A 19,073-nucleotide genomic window follows, 5' to 3' on the forward strand; every position below is an offset into this window, starting at 1 on the left:
TATTTGACATTGGGTTGTTATTTCGCTGAACAATAGTTGCATTTTATTTTTGGCAGTGAAACGAGGCTACTCAGGCGATTACTTTTTTTTTTTTTTTTACTCACCCAAATGTATAGCCCTGTTGGAAAATATAAATGGGCTGTTTGAAAATGTGAAGAAATTTACACGATTATCAAAATGTCACGCCTGGGTAAGCCTACACTAAACACAGCCCTTATTTTAAATGTTTGTAAAATCCTTTATAGGGAAAATGAATGGTGGAAAAACGATTGGTACCATTTACCTGTTTGACCTCTAGGTTTTATGGGTATTGTGACTCATACTGTGGTACTCTATCGAGAGAAATGATTGGCAAGACAAAATATTTAAGTGCCTTTGAACGAGGTATGGTAGTAGGTGCCAGACGTACTGGTTTGAATGTGTCAAGAACTGCAACGCTGCTGGGTTTTTCATGCTCAACATTTACCCGTGTGTATCAAGAATGGTCCACCACCCAAATGACATTCAGCCAATTTCACACAACTGTGGGAAGCATTGGCGTCAACCTGGGCCAGCATCACTGTGGAACACTTTCGACACCTTTGTAGAGTCCACGCCCCAATGAATTGAGGCTGTTCTGAGGGGAAAAGGGGGTGCAACTCAATATTAGGAAGGTGCTCCTAATGTTTTGTACACTCAGTGTATAGGCTCACAGGACTTGACCGCTCAGAATTGAATAGGCTCATCCGTTCATCCCCCCCCCAACCTATGTCTTACGAACTGTTAACGTCACATGTGCCCAGGCCAGTCTTCATGATTGCACACCATTTTCAATGCAACTGTTGTAGATAATATTGTATTGTGAGGTATAGTGATATTTTCTGGTGGGGCTGTAATTGAGATATGAGGATAGGGATTTCTGTTAGAGCTGATCGTGGGTATCTTGATGATGATGAGTGGGCTCATCGTGGGTATCTTGATGGAGTGATGTTTTGAGTGTGCTGAGTTCAGAGCAGAAAGATTTGTGCATGGGGACATTGGGAACAGAACTGTTTCTGCTGGGAGGACAATGCAGGCCAGGGATCAGCCAGGGAGATTGGAGATTAATTTCATATGAGAGGCCCTGGTAATCTGGGCTGTGTTTAATCTCAGTTTTGGGGATTGGAGTGATCATGCTGGCTCCTTGCTGTTTCTGGGTATTTTAGAGAACCAAATGTGTGTGCGTGAGTGTGTGTGTGGTGGGTTTGTGCATGCCTTTGTGGTGCATTTGTTTTCTCCTAGTAGAACACACAATCTGCATTTCGATTTGAGACCTTTTTTATTCACACTTTAGTTGATCAGTTTGCTAATTCTGAGATGTTTTGTCCTGAATGCTAAATAGCTGTTAAGCTCCATTCAAAATGAAGATGCTACATCAACCTCATAGCGAAGTTAATGACTAGATGAAAGTTAAGAGGAGAGAGGGAGGGAGAGAGAGAAGGAGAGTGAAAGGGCGAAATAAAGAGAAACTCTAGAGTCTCAGTGGCTGATAGTCTCCATCCTGTAAATCCTAAAACATGGCACATTTAATCAGCTCTAATGATAGCAGCTTTGTAGATGAGCTTCTCCTTCTTTTTTAAGTCATTTAATCACATGCCGTTCCTCTCCATACCCCCCCTCCTCCCCCTCCTCTCCAGCACCTGTTCTAACTCCCACCTCCTATCTGAGCAACGCCTGTATATTGATACGTCTCTATCTGAGCAGTGTGTGAAACAATTAGCCAGTTAGCTTCTTGAGACCATATAGGAGCGTTTCTTTCTCATACCGGCCAAAAGCTACATCTCATCTGCATTCAATCTCATCCTCCTCTTTTTCTCTCTCACTGCCGTAATACTAGCACATGCACACACGCTCGTTCTTGGCCGCTTCATCTCTGTTTTTCTCTCACTGCGTCCCTCTCTCTTGCCTATCTCTCTCACTCTCCACCCCAGCTCTCTTTGAATTTGTGTGTGTGTGCCGTTAGTGTGGAGCTCGGCAGGGATGACGGTCGTTCAGTGATGTATAATTGTCCTTGCTCTGGTGTGTGTGTGTGTCGTTATCTCTCTCCCTCGTTCTCTGCTTCACTCACTCACTCACTCGTGTGGAACAGTGAGTCCAGTCACAGTCAGCCTTACCCAGTAACACAAAAGGGAAGGCGTTCAGTCTAAATGTCATTATTGCACCCAGCCTCTCTATTCAGACACCAGCATTATTCAGAGCCTCTTTATTCTCAACACCTCGAAGGCCTTTACAGAGAATACATAAACATATGTGTAAGAATGGGCCCACCTTACATCTGCAGCAGTGGTTGGTCCTTTGTCACACTGCGGGGTTGGTGGTTCTCTAGATGGATCTGAAGTCTACACGTCAGGTATGTTGTGGTGCGTACAGGGGTAGAGTAATGGCAGGCAAACATCAGGCAAAATCAAAGATGCACTTCTGAAGTGCAGCAGCGCTTTCCATAAAGGCTCTTCACGTTCGTACTCCCAGTACCTCATGGGAAACGTTAGAATCCAACAAATATGATTCTGGCTTTTTGAAGTTGTCTCATGTGAATGTGTTTCAGCAGCAGTTGTCATCAGCATGCCTCCCCTGCAATCAGGTTTAATTGTAGACGGTTGTTTTGTCAGGGCCATTTCCATCGAAAAGGACCCATGAGCACCAACGTTTATAGGAGCTTGTCATGTGAAAGCTAAGAGTCTATTTTTGGGAAATGAAGGCATAGATACATTTTTCAACCATTTTCCATCTTAACATTTTGGCAAAAGTACTGTCTTTTGATTTGTGGTCAAACAGATGGAAAAGGGTCTTAGTAAACATCTACCAGATAAAGTCTTAAAAGGCATCATAAATACACAGTAATATTGAGGTAAAGAGTCCTGCCAACTAATATCAACACTTGTATTTCATTTTGGAGGAACCCTGGGCTAAATGACTCCAATGTAAAATAACTTTTCTTTTGTCTTTCTGTTGTCTGGTGGTCAAACCAAGTGTGTTAAAAGTCTGCGTCTGGGACAACCCCTCCCTCTCTCTCCTCTCTCCAGTTAATGTCACCTCTCCCAGCTCTTACCCATGACCCCCCCCCCCCCCCCCTCTCTTTCCATTTACTGTAACCAGCATCCTCACCCACTGAGCACCGACACTGTACGCTGAAAAGTAGTTGAAATTTGTTCAGGCCACCTTGGTCTTGATGTTAACGTCCACAGACTGACAGGACTGGAACAAATTTAAACCTCTCGTAGACGTACTGTATGGATAGTACAGTACAGTACAGTGATTAGAACACAGTACAATACAGCACTGAATATAGTCCAGCACAGTACTATACAGTCAGTAGAGTGCATTGCAATACAGTGCAACACAATGCGGTAAAGAAAAGTACAGTAGAATACAGTGTATTGTACTCTACTCTACTGTACTGTACTCTACTGTACTGCACTCTACTGTGCTGTGATGTCCAAACTTGTGAAACATGAGGAGAATGACATTCATATCCATCATTATGAATTTACAGATCAGGAACCCATGATGTATTTAGTAGGGATCCCCATTTAGTTCCTGCCAAGTTAGCAGATACTTTTCCTGGGGTCCATTAGTTCCTGCCAAGGAAGCAGCTACTCTTCCTGGGGTCCATTAGTTCCTGCCAAGGAAGCAGCTACTCTTCCTGGGGTCCATTAGTTCCTGCCAAGGCAGCAGCTGCTCTTCCTGGGGTCCATTAGTTCCTGCCAAGGCAGCAGCTACTCTTCCTGGGGTCCATTAGTTCCTGCCAAGGCAGCAGCTACTCTTCCTGGGGTACATTAGTTCCTGCCAAGGCAGCAGCTACTCTTCCTGGTGTCCAAACACATTGAGGCACTTACATCACACATTAAAACAAAATATAAAACAGTACATCATATAACATTATTACACCACTATATATCTACAATACAAAATGTATAATACCACCATACAACAATATTACAGTGTACGTGTGTGTAGAGTGCGCACTCTAGCACACACATGAATAATATGCATGTAAACCTCTCGTGGCTTACAAAAACAAGTAGTGATGAAGTTGATCTCCACTTTGAGTCATGAGAGATTTACATGCATATTATTCATGTTAGCTCTCCGTGTACAATTAAGGGCCAGCTGTGCTGCACTGTTCTAAGCCAATTGTAATTTTCCGAGGTCCCGCTGGGTCACCTGACCACACGACTGAACAGTAGTCCAGGTGCGACCAAAACTAAGGCCTGTAGGACCTGCCTTGTTGATAGTGTTTTTAAGAAGGCAGAGCAGCGCTTTATTATGGACAGACTTCTCCCCATCTTAGCTACTGTTGTGTCAACATGTTTTGACCTCGACAGTTTACAATCCAGGGTTACTCCAAGTAGTTTTGTCACCTTAACTTTCTCAATTTCCACATTATTCATTAGAAGATTTAGTTGAGGTTTAGTGAATGATTTGTCCCAAATACAATGCTTTTAGTTTTTGTAATATTTAGGAGTTAATCCTTGCCTCCCATTCTGAAACTAACTGCAGCTCTTTGTTAAGTGTTGCAGTGGTTTTACTTGCTGGAGTGAATATTGTTGAGTCATCTGTGTACATAGACACACTGGCTTTACTCTGAAGTGTAACAAAACAGCCCCACAATCTTTTTATAATTTCTCTCAGCCAATCATCAGTCATTTGTGTAAGTGCTGTGCTTGTTGAATGTCCTTCCCTGTAAGCGGGCTGAAAGTCTGTTGTCAATTTGTTTACAGTAAATAGTATTGTATCTGGTCAAACACCATTTTTCCCAGAAGTTTACTAAGGGTTGGTAACAGGCTGACTTTTGCTACCCTCCAGGCCTGACGTCACACACCTAGTAGGCTTAAATTGAAGATATGGCAAATAGGAGTGGCAATATCATCCGCTATTATCCTCAGTAATTTTCCATCCAAGCTGTCAGACCCCGTGGCTTGTCATTGTTGATAGACAACAATCCTTTTTTTCACCTCTTCCACACTCACTTTACGGAATTCAAAATGACAACGCTTGTCTTTCATCATTTTATCAGTTCTACTTGGATGTGAAGTGTTAGCGTTTGTTGCTGGCATGTCATCCCTGTGTTTGCTAATCTTGCCAAGGAAAAAATTATGAAAGTAATTGTCAATATCAGTGGGTTTTGTGATTAATGAGCCATCTGAATGATGGAGCTGAGTTTGTCTTTATGTCCATAACTTCATTTAAGGTGCTCCAAAGCTTTTTACTATTATTATTTTTTATCTTTTATCTTTGTTTCATAGTATAGTTTCTTATTTTTATTCAGTTTAGTCAAATTATTTCTCAATTTGCAGTACGTTTGCCAAACGGTTGTGCAGACCGATTTATTTGACATTTCTTTTAGTTTCATCTCTCTCAACCATAACATTTTTCAATTCCTCATCAATCCACAGGGATTTCAGTTTTTACAGTCATTTTCTTAATGGGTGCATGTTTATTAGTAACTGGAATAAGCAATTTCATAAATGTGTGAAGTGCAGCTTCTGGTTGCTCCTCATTACACACCACAGACTAGCAAATATTATTTACGTCATCAACATAGGAATCACTACAAAACATATTGTATGATCTCTTATACACTATATTAGGTCCAGCCTTTGGAACTTTGGTTTTCCTAGATATGGCTAGTGTATTGTGATCACTACAATTTCTGCAGCATTAGTAAGGATGTGATCAAGACATGTTGACGATTTCATTCCTGTGCTGTTTGTAACTACCCTGGTAGGTTGACTGATAACCAGGTTGCTGGGACTGGTTACAGTTTGAAGCTTTTTCTTGCGCGGGCAGCTTGATGAAATCCAGTCAATATTTAAAATCACCCAGAAAACATACTTCTCTGTTGATATCACATACATTATCAAGCATTTCACACATATTATCCAGATACTGACTGTTAGCAGTTGGCGGTCTATAGCAGCTTCCCACAAGAATGGACTTATGTGTTATTCCGTTACCGGGTGTAAATCTACTTCACTTACTATAGTTCAATAACCAAAAGAGGTTTGTTCAAATTCAAGGTGGCGTGTCATATCTGACAGCCCATTCTTTCTGCAGACATCTTTGAATCTTCATTCGGAGCAAGTGTTTTCGTTTTTGATTGAATAGAAACCGAAGATAGATTCTGTTACCAAAGTGAGCATCTGCACAGTTCTTCCAATAAATGAGTTTTTGTCAAACTTTCAGTGGAAACTGTTAGAAGTCGTCCTTGTACATAGATGTGTATGGTTTGTTCAACTTTGAAATCAATGGTTATTGTTTGGCATACATTTGAAAGTAAAAAAATGTAGTAAAAGTGTCATTCTGTTGTCCACTAACAATTGAACCTTTCAACTGAAGAACCATGTATCGCCGTTTTGGAAAATCTTAGTGATATGATATATTTCTCGATTGTATAGTGGATATGAATCATAAAATGTATTGATATTCCATACAGACTTTAAATAGACAACATGTACAATACATGTCCATGTTAGTTGCCAACTCTGGACATTACAGTGAACTTATAGTAAGATTCAAAATCAATAATCATCTGTAAATGCAAACTGACACATGCTCAGAGGAAGCCAAGCATTACAGCTTGCAGCGGAGTACAGGCATGGAATGGAATGACAATGGAGGCTTCTAGGTAGTGTAGTCAGAGGAGGGTTAAAGCAGCCACTCAATCGGCCCCCCTAATGCCACTATTTAGTGGGGAAGCCACTAATCCTGCATGTCAGTATCAGTGTTATTGTGTCACTGTCACCTTGTGAGTCTATTATAGTAATCTCTCTCCCTCTCAGCCTCTTTCTCTCTCTCTTTCTCTCTCAGCCTCTCTCTCTCGTAGCCTCTTCTCTCAGCCTCTCTCTCAGCCACACTCTCTCTCTCTCTCTTTTTCAGCCACACTCTCTCTCTCACTCTCTCTCTCTCTCTCTCTCTCTCTCTCTCTCTCTCTCTCTCTCTCTACACTCTTTCTCTCTCTCTCAGCTACACTCTTTCTCTCTCTCTCAGCTACACTCTTTCTCTCTCCTCTCTCTCAGCCACACTCGTTTTCTCTCTCTCTCTCTCTCTCTCTCTCTCTCTCTCTCTCTCTCTCTCTCTCTCTCAGCCACACTCTTTCTCTCTCAGCCACACTCTTTCTCTCTCTCAGCTACACTCTTTCTCTCTCTCTCTCTCTCTCTCTCTCTCTCTCTCTCTCTCTCTCTCTCTCTCTCTCTCAGCCACACTCTTTCTCTCTCTCTCTCTCTCTCTCTCTCTCTCTCTCTCTCTCTCTCTCTCTCTCTCTCTCTCTCTCTCTCTCTCTCTCTCTCTCTCTCTCTCTCTCTCACACTCTCTCTCTCTCTCTCTCTCTCTCTCTCTCTCTCTCTCTCGCTCTCTCAGCCACACTCTTCCTCTCTCAGCCACACTCTTTCTCTCTCTCTCAGCCACACTCTTTCTCTCTCTCTCTCAGCCACACTCTTTCTCTCTCTCTCAGCCACACTTTCTCTCTCTCTCAGCCACACTCTTTCTCTTTCTCTCAGCTACACTCTTTCTCTTTCTCTCAGCTACACTCTTTCTCTCTCTCTCAGCTACACTCTTTCTCTCTCTCTCTCAGCTACACTCTTTCTCTTTCTCTCAGCTACACTCTTTCTCTCTCTCTCAGCCACACTCTTTCTCCCTCTCTCAGCCACACTCTTTCTCTCTCTCTCAGCCACACTCTTTCTCTCTCTCTCTCAGCCACTCTCTTTCTTTCTCTCTCAGCCACACTCTTTCTTTCTCTCTCTCTCTCTCTCTCTCTCTCTCTCTCTCTCTCTCTCAGCCACTCTCGTTCTCTCTCTCTCAGCCACACTCTTTCTCTCTCTTTCTTTAGAGGAAAAACCCAGGATGTGTTTCTAATTTGACAACTCTTCCTTGGGGAAAGATGTATACATTCACACACATCCATCATACAGCTGTGTGCATGTCTGTCTGTGTGTGCTTCTCCCATGTGAGAGCCCATCTTTGTCTCTGTAGGAGAGATCACTTTGCGCCAGCATTATTCAATTGGGCCCCGTTAACCAAGAGGACCTGTCACAATGGTTATCTGTCTGAGAGTGACACACTCACACACTCTACACTGGCTGCAGGCTGCCCATGTAGTTTCCATTCAATGCAATCATACCCACTGGAGCCTCGCTGAGACAATTACCCAGGTTTATGCACACGAGGAAACGGTATCGCCCAATGTCGCCGGCAACTGCAATAGCAGAAGGGACAAACTTGAACTGCAAAACACCTAGTCAACCCCCAATAACCACACATACATACACACACACACACACACACACACACTCAAAGCCACTTCGTGTGTGAACACAGCTGGGGAGATACTGTATTACATAATCCCTCTGCTCCCTGTCAACAACGGGGTTGATACTGTACTGTATGTACCCTGTGGTGGCTCTATCTCTGTTCTTTGTGAATGCTTTAAAGGTTGTCTTTGTTGTACTGTAGCGCCGCCGTTCAGCTTTTCTCTTATGGGTCTCATTCACACATACAGCTCTTCTCTGTCTCAAACCCACACACAGGATTCTCTCTCTCTATCAATTACAGGATTCACCCACGCTTGCCTCCCTCTCTTCTCTCCCATTTCTACTGTATATGTCTATCTCCTGTTACCTCTTCTCTCTCCTTCCCTTTTGTGGCGTTTTGGTTTCATGGTATGTGGTCAGTCTCTTTCCTTCTCCCTGGGCAGAGACTAAACCACATTCGTAGTCTATAGAGTGTAGAGATGGAGACCCAGTCCAAGCCTTCCTAATGGGCGTGCTGCTTACACAGACCAGCGAGGGTGGGTGGGTGGGGGACCAGCTGGCTCTCGTAGCCGAGGGAGATGGGTGGAGGCTGGGTGACTTCGCCATGGTTAAGAGGGGTTGCCTGTGTGTGTGTGGTGTGTGTGGTGTGGTGTGGTGTGTGTGTGTGTGTGTGTGTGTGTGTGTGTGTGTGTGTGTGTGTGTGTGTGTGTGTGTGTGTGTGTGTGTGTGTGTGTGTGTAGCATAGCGACAGGCCTGCATTTCTGTTTTATCTCTGCATCAGTGTTTTTAGAGCTTTTCAGTGAAGTGTCAGATGGTGATGTCTTGGAGTCGTCAGCAAATGGGGGCTTCTAAATGTCTCTAGTGCTATCTGGACTATAGCACTACACACACACACACACACACACTAATAAGATGTGTTGAATATTACTAAGGTTATATTAATGGGACGGCAGGTAGCCTAGTGGTTAGAGCGTTGGACTAGTAACCGGACGGTTTTAAGATCGAATTCCCGAGCCGACAAGGTAAAAATCTGTCGTTCTGCCCGTGAACAAGGCAGTTAACCCACTGTTCCCCGGTAGGCCGTCATTGAAAATAAGAATTTGTTCTTAACTGACTTGCCTAGTTCAATAAAGGTTAAATCAAAATAAAATAATGTATTACTCAGGTTTTACTGAAATTGTACACTTTCCAAAATGATGATGTCATGCTTGATATGCCTTATTTCACTCCCATCAGCAGAGTGAAATAGGAGGACAGAAAGGAGGGAGGAGATGATGAGAACGAGGAAAGGAAGTATGAATGAATTCATAACCAACACCATGTCCCAAAGGCAGGAGAGACAAGAGCGGGATGAGGAGAGGCGGGGAACGGAAGAATAGAATAAGAGTGGAGAGGAAGAGTGTAGAGAGGAAGAGGGTAGAGAGTAGAGAGGAAGAGGGAGAACGTGTTCCCTGTCTACCCTCGTTCCTTCATTGCTGATTGGCACAGCAGCATGCACCATTAGTCAGCTTATGAATGAAAGCAAACCAGATAGGAAATTAGATTTCCTACTGAGCTAACAAGAAGAACGCAGCAGGAAAGCGAGGTGAGGGAGGGAAATGGAGAGAAAGAGAGGAACGTGGAAGAAGGGAACCGATATCTGGAGGAGAGAACATAGTGAGAATTAACATGAACTGTGGAGAAAGGGAGAGAGGGAGACCGAGGGAACTGGGACAAAGGATAAGGAGGAGATCAAGCATATTGTAGAGCAAATTGAACATGAAACAATAACTACAGGACAACAAGCGGGACTGATAGAGAGAGGGGGGAGACGGTGAGGGAGAGAGCGATAGAGTGATAGCTGAGGGGCTGTGAAGTGTGTTAGTGATGGGGACATAGTGAGTGAGTGGTTTGGAGGGTTTCAGATGAGCTGGACAGAGAACAGTGAGATTCATGGAGCGCGAGTCTGCATTAATGAACTCTGCTTCATAAATATCTGAAACCTTGTTAACTTTATTTGCTGTTTCATGTCTGTGTTTAGTATCTGCACTTGTGTTGAACGGTCTTTTACACAATTGCTAATTTGATTAATCAAATATTTTCTCTTCCTCCATCTCTCTCTCCCAGCGGGGCGTTTTCTGAGGTGGTGTTGGCCCAGGAGAGGTCTACGGGGAAGATGTTTGCTGTGAAGTGTATCCCCAAGAAGGCCCTGAAGGGGAAAGAGAGCAGCATCGAGAACGAGATCACCGTGCTCCGCAAGTAAGTCTCCCACCTACCTTCTCCTCCCTAACACCTGTTACCCTGGCGACCGAACTGAAAACACTGCCGCCCCTCACCATCACGCTCGCTTCCCTCCCACTCCTCCCCATTCACTGTTATCTTTAGGTCACGATCCACAGTCTCACACTGACAGAAGAGGAGATCAGGGTAGGTAGCGACGATTGAAAATGTCCTCCGTCTCCTATTTCTTTCCTTAGTGACCTTGTCTCCTAAGCACTGATACTTTACTGAATGCTCATTCTAATCTTTTCTCCCAGTGAGAAACACTCATGTATTTTACACTTATTATTCATACATATTGTCAGGTAGCTGAGTAGAGATCTGTATGAACACACACACACACACACACACACACACACACACACACACACACACACACACACACACACACACCTACGGGATAAAACTAAAGACATTCATCTCCACGTCACTAGATAATACAGTAATCCCTCTCCACAGCTTGTACTTGGCTGTGCTTGTGAGCGTGTGTGTGTGTGTGTGTGGTCAGATATCACCTTGGATCTGGCCCAGTGCTCAGTAGTTCCACAAGGTCTCACTCAGTCACTCACTGTCCAGAAGTAGGCGGCTACAGTATGTGTTGGTGTTATTATTGCAGAATACCATGCGTGTTCCCTAGGGACAGGCGAGACACCACTTTACCCTGGCAATATTTATGGGGGATAGGTGTTGTCACGGTGATCCGGTCAGTGGAGGGGGGTGTGGCCTAGCCTCTGACGCCTTCCATGTTTGACCTTCGGCTTTCTGCCACTCTCAGCATCTCCTGGCAACCAGCTGATTGACAGGTTCATATGGCCTGAGGTCACAAGACACACCTCCTCAGGGTCAGTGCTTCATACCCAAACAGTGTCATTCACATGTACATTATATATATGTATGTGGACGCCCTTCAAATTACTGGATTTGGCTATTTCAGCCACACCGTTGCTGACAGGTGTATAAAACCGAGCACACAGCCATGCAATCTCCATAGACAAACATTGGCAGTAGAATGGCCTTACTGAATAGCTCAGTGACGTTCAACGTGGCACCGTCATAGGATGCCACCTTTCCAACAAGTCAGTTCGTCAAATTTCTGCCCTGCTAGAGCTGCCCCGGTCAACTGTAAGTGCTGTAATTGTGAAGTGGAAGCGTCTAGGAGCAACAACGTCTCAGCCGCGAAGTGGTAGGCCACACAAGTTTACAGAACTGCACCACCGAGTGCTGAATCGTGTAGCGCGTAAAAATTGTCTGTCCTCGGTTGCAACACTCACAACAGAGTTCCAAACTCCCTCTGGAAGCAACGTCAGCACAATAACTGTTTGTTGGGAGCTTCATGAAATGGGTTTCCTTGGCCGAGCAGCCGCACACAAGCCTAACATCACCATTCGCAATGCCAACCGTTGGCTGGAGTGGTGTAAAGCTCACCACCATTGGACTCTGGAGCTGTGGAATGACGTTCTCTGGAGTGATGAATCACGCTTCACCATCTGGCAGTCCGATGGACTAATCTGGGATTGGTGGATTGCCAGGAGAACGCCATCTGCCCCAATGCACAGTGCCAACTGTAAAGTTTGGTGGAGGAGGAATAATGGTCTGGGGCTGTTTTTCATGGTTAGTTCCCATGAAGGGAAATCTTAACGCTACAGCATACAATGACATTCTAGATGATTCTGTGCTTCCAACTTTGTGGCAACGGTTTGGAGAAGGCCCTTTCCTGTTTCAGCATGACAATGCCCCCGTGCACAAAGAGAGGTCCACACAGAAATGGTTTGTCGAGATCGGTGTGGAAGAACTTGACTGGCCTGCACAGAGCCCTGACCTCAACCCCATCGAACACCTTTGGGATGAATTGGAATGCCTAATGCGAGCCAGGCCTAATCGCCCAACATCAGTGCCCGACCTCACTAATGCTCTTGTGGCTGAATGGAAGCAATATTCCAACATCTCGTGGAAAGGCTTCCCAGAAGAGTGGAGGCTGTCATAGCACCAAAGGGGGGACCAACTAGATATTAATGCCCATGATTTTAGAAGGAAATGTTTGACGAGCAGGCGTCCACATACTTTTGAATATGTAGTATATATGTATACACTTCAAGTGGTCACGTGTGAACACACATTCAGAAACACACACGCGTCAAAAGTAGAGAACTGGCGCACACACACATTCACAAAGAAATGATCAGGTTCTCCCTCTCTTGCTCTGTGAAGTTAGGGTATAGTGTCATGCCACAGTCTCTGCCCACTCTGTCGCCTACTAGTTTATTTGGATCCTGCAGCTCGACAGGGATTCACACACACACGGCCTTGTCTAAGAGACAGAGAATCAGTTGCCAAAAAGTAAGGCATTAACTGTGGAAGGATTTGTCATGTAATGACTGGAGATCAGGAATCCTCTGTCTCTACTCTGAGGTTCCCATCTGCTTTACCCTTCCATGATCCCAGGGAGAGTTTAAACACACATCATTCTCCCTGGTGTTCTCATCTCAGCCATCTCTCCTCAGACTATTTATGACTCATATCTCTACGCTCCACCGCTCGCTACGAGCTCAGAGATCACACACTCCTAATGCATGTACTGAACTCCCCACCTGCTCACGCTTCCTGTGTGTGTACAGTATTATTCCCCCCTTGCAATAACATCATCGGCAAATGGGTCACGAGGCACGAAGACACGCACACAGACCACCACCACAGCAGCACAAGCACACATACCAGCAGCACAAGCACACAGACCACCACCACAGCATCACAAGCACACAGACCACCACCACAGCAGCACAAGCACACATACCAGCAGCACAAGCACACAGACCACCACCACAGCAGCACAAGCACACATACCAGCAGCACAAGCACACAGACCACCACCACAGCATCACAAGCACACAGACCACCACCACAGCATCACAAGCACACAGACCACCACCACAGCATCACAAGCACACAGACCACCACCACAGCAGCACAAGCACACATACCAGCAGCACAAGCACACAGACCACCACCACAGCAGCACAAGCACACAGACCACCACCACAGCAGCACAAGCACACAGACCACCACCACAGCATCACAAGCACACAGACCACCACCACAGCATCACAAGCACACAGACCACCACCACAGCAGCACAAGCACACAGACCACCACCACAGCAGCACAAGCATGTACCATGTGTACACATTATACACTTTCACCATGGAGCAGTTACTATGGCGAGGCCTGAGTGTGGTGTTGACTGTATCAATAGAGACCGAAAGGAGGGAAAGGGTTAGGATAAGGCTTGGGCTTATGTTTATGTTCAGGTTTAGTAGGTGTTTGAGATGACTCTACAGCTGAGGTGAAGGTGGTGTAGATGGGGGTTGAGACAGTCTGGGATCTGATCATCTGTTTGAAGGGTTATAGTTATACATGACTAATAGACTAACGTTATCTGTGTTTTCTGTCCCTCCAGAATCAAGCATGAGAACATAGTGGCTTTGGAGGACATCTATGAGAGTTCCAACCACCTCTACCTGATCATGCAGCTGTAAGTTTTCTCTCTCTCTCTCTGTCTGTCTCTCTCTTCTCCATTCATCTAGTCTTATTTCTTGATCTTAATTTCTGTCATTGTCTCTCTCTCCCCTTATACTTCTTACTGAATCTCCTTATCACCCTCTTTCTCTGTCTCTGTGTCTGTCTCTGTCTCTGTCTCTGTGTCTCTCTCTGTCTCTGTGTCTCTCTCTGTCTCTGTGTCTCTCTCTGTCTCTGTCTCTGTGTCTCTCTGTCTCTGTCTGTCTCTCTGTCTCTGTGTCTCTCTCTCTGTGTGTCTCTCTCCTGTCTTTGTTGCTGTGTCTGTCACTGTCTCTGTCGCTCTCTCTCTCTCCCTCTGTCTCTGTCTGTCTCTCTCTCTGCCTCTTCTGTCTCTGTCTCTGTCGCTGTGTCTCTCTCTCTGTCCCTCTCTGTCCCTCTCTCTCTGTCTCTCTGTCTGTCTCTGTCGCTGTGTCTGTCTCTGTCTGCCTCTGTCTCTGTCTGTCTGTCTCTGTCTGTCTGTCTCTGTCTGTCTCTGTCTGCCTCTCCTGTCTCTGTCTCTGTCTGTCGCTGTCTCTCTCTGTCTGCCTCTCACTCTGTCTCTGTCTGTCTCTCTCTGCCTCTTCTCTCTCTGTCGCTGTGTCTCGCTCTGTCTCTGTGTGTCTCTCTCTTTGTCTCTGTCTGTTTCTCTCTGCCTCTCCTGTCTCTCTCTCCTTCTGTCTGTCTCTCTCCTTCTCCTTCTGTGTCTGTCTGTTTCTCTGTCTCCTTCTGTGTCTGTCTGTCTCTGTCTCTGTCTCTCCTTCTGTCTCTGTCTCACTCAGCACCCAGGAATGGGGCAGGGGGTGACTGTTTTAGCTTTACACACACACACACACACACACACTGTATAAGCCCTCATTACTCCAATTAGACTTCCATTAAGACTGTCTACAGGAAAGGGAATGGGACCTGGCTCGTAGCGCTCAGCTAACGTTTACGTAACGTTACTCTAACGTTACAGCAAGGCTAACGTGCCACTATGCACTCCTGGCCACATTAATCAGCTGGAGTTATATCAGTCTGTCGAGGAGGGCGTGTGAGTTATGGATTAAAGTGCGTTGTCAGTTATGTAAGTGTGTGTGTGTGTGCAGGAAAGTAGAGCAGTTCTTAACTTTGATCATTTCATTTTGTTTATTGCTGAGTCACGGCACACTTAATGTTATTAGTTTCAGTGCTAACAGGCCACCCTTCTGAACTGTCTTTCACTTCACTCTTCTTCCAGTCTTCTGCCTCTCTCACCCTTCCCTTGTCTGTCTCTCTTCTCCTTTCTTCCTTCTCACCCCTGTTCTCCTCCCCCCTCACACCTCATCTGTCCTCCCTCACCTCTCACCCCTCCTCTCACCTTTTCCCCTTACCTCTCCCCTCACCTGTAGCAGGTGTGAAATTATTCTCCCCTGACTCCTCTGCAGCAAGGCACCTTCTCATATCAGGCTCTGTCACCATGGATGCAGAGGTGAAAGGTCACCTTACTCCACTTATGACAGGGCTTAACTTGGTAGAAGCAGGAATAACACCTCAGCAGGTAGGAATCTCAGTACTCATCTGAGATTTGAGTCGGTACACATCTGAGTCCATGTATCAAGCATCACCTCCGAGTATTTATTTATTTCAACTTTATTTAACTAGGCAAGTCAGTTCAGAACAAATTCTTATTTACAATGACGGCCTACCCCGGCCAAACCCGGATGACGCTGGGCCAATTGTGCGCAGCCCTATGGGACTCACAATCACGTCCGGATGTGATACAGCCTGGATATGAATCATCCTCAGAGGTTGACAGGTGTGGTCTAATTCAATTTTTGTCTGAGTTTGACACGTCTGGTCTGATATACAGTACCTGTGCTCTGAGTTTGATTTAACTTTGCTCTGAGTTTAACACATCAGGTCTGATATACCTGTACTCTGAGTTTGACAGATTGGGTTTGATTTAACAGCGTCTGTGCTCGGAGTTTGACATGTCATGTCTGATCTAGCTGTGATTAGTTAGTTGGGTCTGGCGTGATGCTTCCATCTCTGGTTGGATGAAGAGCTGCTGTCTACAGCGATCTACAACCATGTCATCACCACATGGCTGATACATCCAATCCTGTTCACATAAGAGAGAGAGAGATGGATGGAGAGGGAAAGGTATGCGAGGCAGATGGAAGTGTGATGAGAGAGAGAGAGAGAGAGAGAGAGAGAGAGAGAGAGAGAGAGAGAGAGAGAGAGAGAGAGAGAGAGAGAGAGAGAGAGAGAGAGAGAGAGAGAGAGAGAGAGAGAGAGAGAGAGAGAGAGAGAGAGAGAGAGAGAGAGAGAGAGAGAGAGAGAGAGAGAGAGAGAGAGAGAGAGAGAGAGAGAGAGAGAGAGAGAGAGAGAGAGAGAGAGAGAGAGAGAGAGAGAGAGAGGTATGCGAGGCAGATGGAAGTGTGATGAGAGAGGGAAGAAGAGAGAGAGAGAGAGAGGGAAGAAGAGATAGAGAGGGAATGAGATTGGATTCAGAATCTACTCAGTGGAACAATGTATCAAGGAGATTGCTTTAGGATGAATTTGTTATATGATTGAAAGCCAAAACGGAGCAATTGAAGCCAAGAACAAGAGGAGGGGATTTGAAGGGGGAGACAAAGAGAAAGCAAGCAGGCAGAAGACGGAGAGCGGAAAAAACAAGTCTAAAAGTATCTGGAGTAGAGCAAAGCTTGAACCTTTTCCACTCAGTCAGTGGCTTTTTAATGATGAATGTAAAGGGTTGTAAAAGTGTGTGGTGTTTTACAGAAAATACGGCTGTGGTTTTTCTCTTTTCTCCCCAACAACACAAACCATGTGAGTTAAACAAACCCAACTGTTGTACAGTCAGATATGTTCTACGGAAGCAGCAGGCTCAGCCACAGGCTTGTGAGTGTTACTGTTAAAACACCTTCACACCACTACCTTACTGTAGGAACCACTACAGCAGGGTCAGTAACACCTTCACACCACTACCTTACTGTAGGAACCACTACAGCAGGGTCAGCAACACCTTCACACTACTACCTTACTGTAGGAACCACTACAGCAGGGTCAGTAACACCTTCACACCACTACCTTACTGTAGGAACCACTACAGCAGGGTCAGCAACACCTTCACACCACTACCTTACTGTAGGAACCACTACAGCAGGGTCAGTAACACCTTCACACTACTACCTTACTGTAGGAACCACTACAGCAGGGTCAGCAACACCTTCACACCACTACCTTACTGTAGGAACCACTACAGCAGGGTCAGCAACACCTTCACACTACTACCTTACTGTAGGAACCACTACAGCAGGGTCAGTAACACCTTCACACCACTACCTTACTGTAGGAACCACTACAGCAGGGTCAGTAACACCTTCACACCACTACCTTACTGTAGGAACCACTACAGCAGGGTCAGTAACACCTTCACACCACTACCTTACTGTAGGAACCACTACAGCAGGGTCAGTAACACCTTCACACCACTACCTTACTGTAGGAACCACTACAGCAGGGTCAGTAACACCTTCACACCACTACCTTACTGTAGGAACCACTACAGCAGGGTCAGCAACACCTTCACACCACTACCTTACTGTAGGAACCACTACAGCAGGGTCAGTAACACCTTCACACTACTACCTTACTGTAGGAACCACTACAGCAGGGGTCAGCAACACCTTCACACCATTACCTTACTGTAGGAACCACTACAGCAGGGTCAGTAACACCTTCACACCACTACCTTACTGTAGGAACCACTACAGCAGGGTCAGCAACACCTTCACACTACTACCTTACTGTAGGAACCACTACAGCAGGGTCAGCAACACCTTCACACTACTACCTTACTGTAGGAACCACTACAGCAGGGTCAGTAACACCTTCACACCACTACCTTACTGTAGGAACCACTACAGCAGGGTCAGTAACACCTTCACACCACTACCTTACTGTAGGAACCACTACAGCAGGGTCAGCAACACCTTCACACCACTACCTTACTGTAGGAACCACTACAGCAGGGTCAGTAACACCTTCACACCACTACCTTACTGTAGGAACCACTACAGCAGGGTCAGTAACACCTTCACACCACTACCTTACTGTAGGAACCACTACAGCAGGGTCAGTAACACCTTCACACCACTACCTTACTGTAGGAACCACTACAGCAGGGTCAGCAACACCTTCACACCACTACCTTACTGTAGGAACCACTACAGCAGGGTCAGTAACACCTTCACACCACTACCTTACTGTAGGAACCACTACAGCAGGGTCAGTAACACCTTCACACCACTACCTTACTGTAGGAACCACTACAGCAGGGTCAGCAACACCTTCACACCACTACCTTACTGTAGGAACCACTACAGCAGGGTCAGTAACACCTTCACACCACTACCTTACTGTAGGAACCACTACAGCAGGGTCAGCAACACCTTCACACCACTACCTTACTGTAGGAACCACTACAGCAGGGTCAGTAACACCTTCACACCACTACCTTACTGTAGGAACCACTACAGCAGGGTCAGCAACACCTTCACACCACTACCTTACTGTAGGAACCACTACAGCAGGGTCAGTAACACCTTCACACCACTACCTTACTGTAGGAACCACTACAGCAGGGTCAGCAACACCTTCACACCACTACCTTACTGTAGGAACCACTACAGCAGGGTCAGTAACACCTTCACACCACTACCTTACTGTAGGAACCACTACAGCAGGGGTCAGCAACAGGCGACCCGCGGCATTTTAGTTTTTGGGAAAAAAACTACTGTAAAATCACCAGGAATTTAGGTTTCATTTAGGAAGTCTTTCCCCAAGTATTCCCCCTAATAAAAAAGAGATTTGATCGTGTCTCAATGTAATCAAGGTATGAAATTATTGTTATTTTAAAGTAATAATATCTTTTTGTGGCTTAGTTGTGGTCAATTTGCAGTGTATCAATTATTATAATTATGTTCCAGCCCCCCGACCATCCTCTTCGACAAAAATCATCACACGGTT

At 45.5% G+C, this 19,073-nt stretch overlaps 1 protein-coding gene across 1 annotated transcript in view; it reads left to right on the forward strand.

The window, feature by feature from the left end:
• The window catches only part of LOC139534076 (calcium/calmodulin-dependent protein kinase type 1D-like), a 62,036-nt gene that overhangs the window by 24,126 nt on the left and 18,837 nt on the right, over window positions 1-19,073 (forward strand). The window contains exons 2-3 of the mRNA XM_071332776.1: window positions 10,374-10,505; window positions 13,981-14,055. Of these exons, the coding sequence (XP_071188877.1) occupies window positions 10,374-10,505; window positions 13,981-14,055 (207 nt within the window). The remainder of the gene's footprint in view (window positions 1-10,373; window positions 10,506-13,980; window positions 14,056-19,073) is intronic.

Source organism: Salvelinus alpinus, chromosome 11 (genome assembly GCF_045679555.1).
Source record: "Salvelinus alpinus chromosome 11, SLU_Salpinus.1, whole genome shotgun sequence".
Taxonomy (NCBI): domain Eukaryota; kingdom Metazoa; phylum Chordata; class Actinopteri; order Salmoniformes; family Salmonidae; genus Salvelinus; species Salvelinus alpinus.